The sequence below is a fragment of the Paralichthys olivaceus genome, chromosome 14, assembly GCF_024713975.1.
Source record: "Paralichthys olivaceus isolate ysfri-2021 chromosome 14, ASM2471397v2, whole genome shotgun sequence".
In the NCBI taxonomy this organism is placed as follows: Eukaryota; Metazoa; Chordata; class Actinopteri; order Pleuronectiformes; family Paralichthyidae; genus Paralichthys; species Paralichthys olivaceus.
This window is the reverse complement of record NC_091106.1, coordinates 11,066,180-11,075,261: the sequence shown is the minus strand read 5'-3', so window position 1 is coordinate 11,075,261 and position 9,082 is coordinate 11,066,180. Positions and strand designations below refer to the sequence as shown.

The 9,082-nt window shown below is 45.6% G+C and overlaps 2 protein-coding genes across 2 annotated transcripts; one reads left to right on the top strand and one right to left on the bottom strand.

Moving 5' to 3' along the window:
* Positions 1–213: 213 nt before the first annotated feature.
* On the top strand, positions 214–3,597 carry gpr75 (G protein-coupled receptor 75). Its single transcript, XM_020105680.2, has 2 exons — positions 214–355; positions 653–3,597. Exon 2 carries the CDS (start codon positions 769–771, stop codon positions 2,410–2,412), a length of 1,644 nt encoding a protein of 547 aa, XP_019961239.1. The 5' UTR covers positions 214–355; positions 653–768; the 3' UTR covers positions 2,413–3,597.
* A 630-nt stretch (positions 3,598–4,227) lies between these two features.
* Positions 4,228–8,597, bottom strand: erlec1 (endoplasmic reticulum lectin 1). Its single transcript, XM_069538882.1, has 14 exons — positions 8,249–8,597; positions 8,008–8,112; positions 7,575–7,655; positions 7,342–7,419; positions 7,180–7,243; positions 7,016–7,062; positions 6,696–6,919; positions 6,431–6,572; positions 6,175–6,336; positions 6,033–6,092; positions 5,639–5,763; positions 5,483–5,560; positions 5,255–5,330; positions 4,228–5,094 (listed from the first exon to the last, which is right to left on the bottom strand). Exons 1-14 carry the CDS (start codon positions 8,393–8,395, stop codon positions 5,023–5,025), a joined length of 1,461 nt encoding a protein of 486 aa, XP_069394983.1. The 5' UTR covers positions 8,396–8,597; the 3' UTR covers positions 4,228–5,022.
* Between the last annotated feature and the right edge of the window lie 485 nt (positions 8,598–9,082).

Here is a 9,082-nt window from a genome sequence, read left to right as displayed (position 1 = left end):
CTCATTTAAATCCCGAGTTCTCGCGGAGACGTCCGCCGCCACACACCGAAGCTCTGGCGCTGAAGCCGCCTCTGCTCACACACACGTAGGCGGTGACTTCCCCCTCCTCCCGCTCGGTGCGGGTCCAGCGGCTCCTGTGGAAGAGCGGACGCACCGCCAGGAGGAACACAAAAAAAAAAAAAAAAACCGAGTATGAGGCTGTCATCTGTTCGAGGCTGTGCTGTGAGAACGACGCTGACATGTGGGGAGACATGTTGTCTTGCTGCATCTCTGGATGAGCTGCTGCAAACCTAAACCTCAGTGCGATCACTCGCTGCTTTGACCACGATGACGGACACACGACTGATCTCAGGAGGTAGGTTTGGCTTCATCTTCATGTGAAGCCATCGTCTGCATAGGTTAGAAAAAAAACAGAGGTGTGCATGTTTCCTGTGGGTTTCTGCAGGAGAAAGGAGGAGGGTGCTGGGGAGGTGGGTACAAGGCATAATTGGCCAGATGCAGTGGTGCATAGCTATAGAAGCTGTGTTGTGTACCACAGCTTTATTTTGAATATGGACCCGCTTGCACTCAATGGTGAAATACTGCTCCAGATGATCAGCTATGATCTGCTGCACAGCCCAAGAGCTAATGTACGACTCTGTTTCCTTTGTAGCATTCGACCAAGGTGGCAGCAGCAGTGACGGAGGCAGCAGATCCTCCAATCATCCATATAAAGGGATAGTGTTGAAGCCGATGACTGTGGGACTCTTATAAACTGTCAACAATACAATGAACACCACTGTTACACCATCAGACCTGGTGGATGTGCCGAGACATCAGTCCGTCAATGGCACCCTGGGCAACCAAACTCCATCCGGCTGGGCCGTGATTCACACCGCCACCTTGACCTTCTGCTCCCTGCTCCTGATCTTCATCTTCTGCCTGGGCTCCTATGGGAACCTCGTGGTGTTCCTGTCCTTCTTCGACCCGGCCTTCCGCAAGTTTCGCACAAACTTCGACTTCATGATCCTCAACCTGTCCTTCTGTGACCTGTTCATTTGCTGTGTGACTGCTCCCATGTTCGCACTGGTGCTCTTCCTGGATGCAGGCGGAGGGGACGGCGTGTCGAAGAGCTTTTGCTTTGCCTTCCACCTGACCAGCTCGGGCTTCATCATCATGTCCCTGGAGACGGTTGCTGTCATCGCCCTGCACAGACTGCGCATGGTTTTGGGACAGCAGCCCAACCGCACCGCCTCCTTCCCCCGCACGCTGGTCCTCACCGCCCTGTTGTGGACGTCCAGCTTCACCATGGCCTCCCTCCTGACCATGAGAGCGTACCCTCATAGAGATGGACCCTGCTTGCCCTACTTTGGCCTGGGAGGTGGACAGGCAAGGGTTGTGTTGTATGTCTATCTGGCAGACTTTGCCTTTTGTGTAGCTGTGGTGTCTGTGTCCTACTTGATGATTGCGCAAACCCTGAGGAAGAATGCACAAGTGAGGAAATGCCCCATCATCACAGTAGATGCCACGTGTCCTCCGCCCCCTCCACCTCTCATTGCAGCAGGCTTTGAGAGCATGCAGTGTGCTGTCCAAGGCCCCTCTCTGTACCGCAACCAGACTTACAACAAACTGCAGAATGTTCAGACACACTCATATGCCAACAGGACCGGCCACCCTCTGGTCCCCGGTGCTGCCCAAGGAGCCACCTGCTGTCAGTTGGTGTCTACGGTCAACTTGGCCACAGCCAAAGACTCTAAGGCAGTGGTCACCTGTGTTGTTATAGTGTTCTCTGTGCTGTTGTGCTGCTTGCCAATGGGGGTTTCACTGGCACAGGACGTTTTGTCACCAGAAAGCAGCTTTGCACATTACCAGTTTGAACTGTGTGGCTTTGTGCTCATTTTTCTCAAGTCGGGCATCAATCCCTTTGTGTACTCGCGCAACAGCGCGGGCCTCCGCCGCCGCGTGCTGTGCTGTATTCAGTGGGCGGCGCTGGGCTTTCTCTGTTGCAAGCAAAAGACTCGTCTGCATGCGATGGGGAAGGGCAGCCTGGAAGTCAATCGCAATAAATCCTCCCATCATGAAACCAACTCGGCCTACGTGCTGTCTCCCAAGCCACAGAGGAGGCTAGTGGACCAGGCCTGTGGGCCCAGTCACTCCAGGGATTGCGTTGGTAGTCCAAGGGCCACAGGTGCTCGCAAACCTCGCCCCCCCAGCACCTCTACACCCATCAACACCCGCATTGAGCCCTACTACAGCATATACAACAGCAGTCCCTCTGCAGGGCCCAGCTCCCCCACCAGCCTGCAGCCTGTCAGCTCTCAGACATTTGCCTTTGCCAAGTCATATGTAGCCATGCACTACCACACTCACCAAGATGCACTGCAAGACTTTGAGAGCACCTCAGTGCACCAGATTCCCATTCCCTCAGTCTGATCCAAGAGATCTCAAACAAGGATTTGGACGATCTCACCCTGGCTTTAAATCAAATGTGAATCAAAAGAGGAATATGGACAGCATCCGATGTATGTATCTGGGATCATAATCAGTCTCTAGTTCTCTTTTACAGTGGACGTACATGTCGAGTTTTCTTGAGTGGAACATTTACAGAACCAGTCATAAGCTTTGCCATGAAAACATGCAAGAGATTTTTGCAAATGAGAGTGTCTGTTCTAAAAAGTTATTTAATGTTACTGAATTAACTTTCTTTTTTCTTTAACACATGCATTTTCACATAAATCTGCCCCTGCGTTGTGCACGCATGTGCCGTTATAACCCAAGACTGTAGTTTGTCACTGCAGCGACCGGCTGCAGCTGCTGGATTCACTGCTGCAGAGTCTTTGGCTGAAGTTGCTGTGAAACCCCGCACAGGCCCACACATGGATGTCGATGGCATGTGGCTGCACCTTGATGGACTTTTGCTTCTTAAAAAGAAAAATGTATTTGTGAACCTCATACACTTTTTAAAACAATAAATGTTTGACAAGTGCAGCAGATCTGTGCTTTCACTGTTTTAATGAGCTAAAAATGACAAATTGATGAACCCAATGACAGAAAATCAACCAGAAGCTATTCTGACAATTGCTAAATCCATTTTATCATCTTCATAATTGTTGTTTTTAAAGAAAAAAGGTCAAACTTTTACAGATGCTTCTTCAAATATGATTGAAACTCAATATTTCTAGGTATACATAAAATTTAATGAGCAGATGTTTTAGAGAAAATCTGTCCATTGATTTGAAGTAATGACATGAATTAATAATGAAGGGGGTTGTAGTTGCAGCCTTGAATGAATGAATTGGCAGCAGTGTCAGTGGTTGTTATCTTACAGCTATTCACTGATAAACCAGACCAGCAAAACAGTTTGAGTTGACACACTATTAATTACAAGTAACTATATTGATTTTGCTTTCACAGAGGAGGTTATCTTTTTACCCGTCTGTTTCTTTGTTGTTGCTTGTTACCAAGATTGTACTATGGGATGGATTGACAGAAGGATGTGGTGTACGTTAGGTAAGATGTGGATTAGGGAATAATTAATGCAGCTTAATAAAAAGACGTATTTAGGGGACTGATATTTAAGAGTGTAGGAGATTTGGGACAGATCCAAATAAAAATCTGGATTCAGTAGATTTCAATTTGGTCTTCATAAGGGGACTGTTGAGCCTTGGTGGAGGTTTCCGCTTCACTGCCATTCTAGTTTCTTTTATATTTTCTTTTTCTGTTTAAATTGTCCTGCGAATCTGCATAAGAAGATCATTTCAGCTTTTTAGAATCTTCACAGTCTTAGATTTAGTTTTAAGAGTGTTGACGTGATGATCGTCACTTCATTTAAGTTGCACACGAAGCTTTGCTGGAGTTTCACGAACCCTCATTTCAGAGTCGGTCTGCTATTTCTTATTTTAATTAACACTGGGAATGCACACGACTGCAGTGGCTATGGTTCAACTCCTCGGTGTAAATAGAACTCTCTGCAGTGATTCTTTTAGAGTCTCAGTTGTTTTCTCTGCATAATTAAAAAAAAAAGGTTCCCATAAATGATTATACTAGTGTCAGCACCCCCTGGTGGAAACTTAGTGGATTTCCTATATTCAGAGACAATGTATTATGAAGGTTACTTAAAAAACAAAATTCAAATTCAAATTTTTTAGAAGTAACATCTAAATAAATATTTCTAGAGTTAAAGATTTTTTTGCCAAAATTTCAGTTGAGTCAATTATTTTAAACTGTGGAATAATTCATGACAATTAATGAGGTTTCAAGTTTTACTTTTATTCTTTCCTTCAAACGCTTGGTTTTCCTCTCTGTGATACAGCAGTGACTATAATCCCGGTGTGTGTTTTCATATTTTCACACACACCTTCACATTCTGTACATCCTACCAACCCAAACGAAACTTAAATCAACCGCTCACTTTAGTCGTCACTCATCCTGCAAATTAACACAGCAACAAACTCACGCTGCAGCAAAAACATTATAAGACTTTCTTTTTCTCATATCTACAAATACAAAGTGCAACAGTCAAACCACTAATCACTTGAATGCACACACACATACACATACACACACACCCACTCAAATACACACAGACAATTAAAACCACCATGATTATTGTTGATTCCCCTGATATTTATGAATCCCCTGATTCATCACTCGTTTACTTGCAATTAATCAACACAAAGTGAAGCATAGATTATTAAGGATAGGTGATGAATCCACTGCCTTATGGAGCGGAGGCATCGGCCCCGTTTCACTGTTTCCACAAACGTCTGAGCGAGACCCGCTGCTGGATTAGACCGACATAGTAGCATTGTCCGTTGCGCAGGTGACGCCGTGGGTTGAGCTCCTGTGCTACATGAAGTCCAGCCTCAGCCTCAAGTTTAACTTAAGTCTGATCTTGATCTTGGCTTTAGCACAGTGTCATGGGCATCTCTCTTACTCTATATTTCAGCTTCTGCGTCCTCAATGTTTGGAAGCGCATATCTCTCTCCGTCTGTCCTCTTCCTGTCTTTCATGTGCTGTCGCTGTCACATGGTGTTGGTCAGTTTAGCTGGAGAGCGACAGAAGTCCATATTCATCTGCAGTGTCCAGAATCCTGCATATGACTGGAGACTCGACCTAGAGGGAGTAGTAGAGACGTCAGTATGAATGTGAAGCCAATGATCCATGGTGACCTCCTATACAGCCAGTACAGCTGGATATTGGAGCTTGAGGTCCCTTTCATTTTACGTGCGTGTGTTTCCAGTGACTGTGACTCACTGGGTAATAGAGTACTCACCCCAAGGATGTACTGACAAGTCTGAGGCTCCAGCATATAGACAGTGACGGCATGTGGAGACTCGGACTCTTTACATCTGATGCAGAGAAGAGAAGTGAGATGAGTGAATCAACACTGGGACATTTGGGTATCGTCTTACTCACGCGTCAACTCAGGGCAGTGACACTGAACTGGTGTTATGGCCATAACCCCTCCCCCCCAACCCTCCCAAATGACTCGTTTACTCACTTGAGCTTGACAATGACCTGTCTGGGCTTCCCTGTCATATCACAAACATCCCCGTGGCCGTAGAAGTGGGAAACCAACCTGTCGCAGATCAGAACAAATGTAACAGATAGTCTCAGTTTGCACGAAGGTTAGAGTTCAGGAATATGAAAAACATACTTGACTTTCTGCACGCCGTCTTCTTTGAGCTGGTAGGATCTGGCAACATTTTTATTGGCCCACTCGACGTGTTCCTCTGCATTCCAGCTCCCCACCACTACAATGTTCTTCCCTTGCTCTTTATCCTGTGGAAGCAAGCAACGTTTTCATCACTGACCAATTCACCGGTTGGCTGACAATATTGACTTTAGGAGCATTTCAAAGACATAGCTTTTATTTTACAGAACGAAAAATGCAAAAGAGATGTACATTTGAGTTAACTTTTTATGAAAAAACTTAATTCAAGCTCTATATATTTGCATTTTATTTTTAATAAAATTAAGTATATTTGATTTTTTTCTTTAAAACATTATCCGCCCAGCTTCCACACACAGATGCAAAGCAAGACCCTTACCTCATGGTACTGATGGACATGCCTTCCATAACAGAATTCATATTTCCACCAGCCTACTCCCTAAAACACACATTAAGATGATTATTTATCAATAAGTACTTTATTTTAAACTACTGTTGTAGTAGAGATGAACATGGCTCACCCCATGCAGACAGTACGAGCCACTGAGGAACTCCTTGATTAGCTGGTCATCTGTCAAACGAGAGATGTGGGTGGTGCCCACAGTGACCTGAGTCTGCCCTCCAACCGTCATGGGTTTGTGAGTGGAGGTGAAGGCCTCCTCCCTCACTGGTGGCGCCTCCTCCTGTAAAAACACGTCAAAGATGTGAAAGAACCTGTGGATGTGGGTTCACGCAGAATCCATTTTCCCCTCAGTGACCTTTCAGTTGATGGCTCACCTCTCTCGCCTCCGAGGTGGCGCTGAAAGGCGGTTTAAGGTTCTCCTCTTGCTCCTTGTCCAGCTGGGCGAGCCGCTGAGGTCGCATAGGGGAGCCAGCCAGAGCCTGACAGAAGATTGCGTTCACCGGGGACGACTTAAACCTGCCAGGGATACACCACAAGTTCAGTAGAATCCCAACAATCAGGGACGATAATAATTTTATCAGTGAGGCGTATTCCTTTGAGAACAATATTTTAACACAAGTCCTTTTTTGAGAGGCCTACCTGTACTTTGGGTGAGCACAAAGCAGTGGTGTCAACACCACCACCTCATATTCACAGGTTGTGACTTCTGCGACAGACAGGATCTCGTGCTTGGCCTCAGGATGACACACGTACAGCACCGACGTGGAGCGAGGCTCGTTCTCTTTCAGCGTGCAGGGAGTCCCGTTCCCCATTTCCATTGAGTAGTAGGGAGTGAGCTGACCCTCTATGTTCTTAGTGGGCACCTGGACAGAGGAAAAAAGAAAAGATGCAACAAATGTGAGAACTGACAACTTGCCTAGCAAATGTGGCTGGTTAGTAAAGTGTCTACATTTACTAACTTCTGTTTCAGCTGTTGATTTGACATCTTCTGCTTCTTCAACTTTATCTGGAAAAAAATGTATGTCCTGCTTTAGTACAACAAAGAGAAACTGATACATGCAATAACATTTTCAAAATAATATAAACACACTAATCCGTAAATTCCATTCGTAAAGAAACTCACCTGTCTCTGTCGACTGGCTCTTATGAGCCAAATTTCCCAGGAAGTATTCTTGAAGACTAATTTTCTGAGGAAAAACATAGTCAGCTTTAGTTCAAACTTTACTAACAGATATCTACTCATTCCTAGCATCTGAAAGTTAATTTACAGACTCAAACCACTGACCTGGCCAGTCTCCTTCTCTTCATGATACTGTCGTATGTGCTTTCCATGGCAAACCTCATATGTCCAGTACGACTCTATCTGCAATATTGGCGAGTCAATAGCAAGTTAAGACACATGAGAGACTTTTGTTTTTAGTGATGCTCTGTTAATGAAGCATGACATAGTTTCAGTGTGTCTGCTGAGAGAAGCAGGGAAATTAGATTCAAGGGGAAAAGAAACCAAAGAGCTCTCACCCTGTAAGAGCAGCTGTTTCGTTTGAACAGCGGCTCCAGCATGTCACCCGGCCCCGGCCCACTGTACTCCTTATTGTTATCCTAACACACCAACAGACACCGAGCAAACGACAACATGAGGCTTCTATGGTTTACTTCAATGAAAACATGTCTTTTTTAAAATCAGTATGATGTGATTTAGTGAAGTAAATTGAAAACTGGTGCTTATGCTGTTAAAAGAACAAGAGGCAGTGTTGAGTCTCATCATATCGTGTAAAGCTCAATATCATTACTAAGCATGTTGACCTGTAGAGGATGAAGTATACTATGGAACAAAGTGAGGTAAATGTGTGTTTGCTCTGCAGGGACTCGCTCCTCGTCCAGTCTCATCGATCTATGTTCAGATGGACAGTTGCCTGAACCAGGGTCAAATACTGTGGTTGGTGCTGCTCACCTCATCTCCACCTGTCAGGGAGGGCAGGAGACACTTGTACTTCTCCTTCTCTGTTGTTGTCATGATGACAAAGTTATCCTCGCGGTAGAGTGCACCTGACGTCGGCTGAAATGAAAACAGATAAGGTCAGGGTGTGAAAGAAAGAGGAAGCTGACTCTGAACAAACGGGAAGCTGCTGCACAGGTGACAGTCCAATCCCCCCCCACCCCCCGACACCATACACCCACAGGAGGACTCATACCAGCGTGAACTCAGCGTCTGGCCAGGTGATTTTAAACGGGATTTCGTCTGTAAACGAAGGGTAACCTCCTCTGTTCGCCGACACGCCGCCGCAGACCTCCAGCAGCCCCCCGACCACCACCACCACCAAGAGCAGCCCAGCCGTCATCTCTCCTGTCCCGGCTGCGGAGCTCCTCAGCGCCGCCCGCTCCTCATGTACCGCGGCAGCCGCCTCCGCTCGCACCGACACCGGCCTGAGGGCTGAGGTAAGAGCCGCTACAGAGTCCGAGCAGGTCCGGTCGATCGGCGGTGAGACTGTGGGAGACGGATGTCAATACGGCACAAAACACAGGAAGTGAACGGTTTACTTGCCACGTCAAGTTCCGCCTCCGCGTCCGGCCGAAATTACAACAGCGCCCTCTAGAGGCAAGAGGAGGTACTGATTAAACATGTTGATTATTAAACATGTTATTAAATGAGGAGAAATGGTTTGTTCTGTACTTCTCTACATTTCACAGGGAAATGTTATACTTTTATTTAGAAAATCATTTATTACATTTCAGATTAGCATATTTAGCATCAAGATCTTTACGAAATGTATCATAAAACATGTAAGATAATAACATACAAGATCAAATCAGGTTAAATCCACTGAGGAGTGACTTTCCATATGAACTTCTCAGATGGTGTGATTGTCCAAAATTAAAGATAAGAGTTTGTTTTATTTATATACATATATGTATCAGCTTTACTTTTCTTTTTACTGTAATCTTATAGCCTAACCCTATAGCCTGGGCATCACTGGACTAAACTACTGACACATACATGGAGTATTTAAAAACCAGCCTAATTCTGA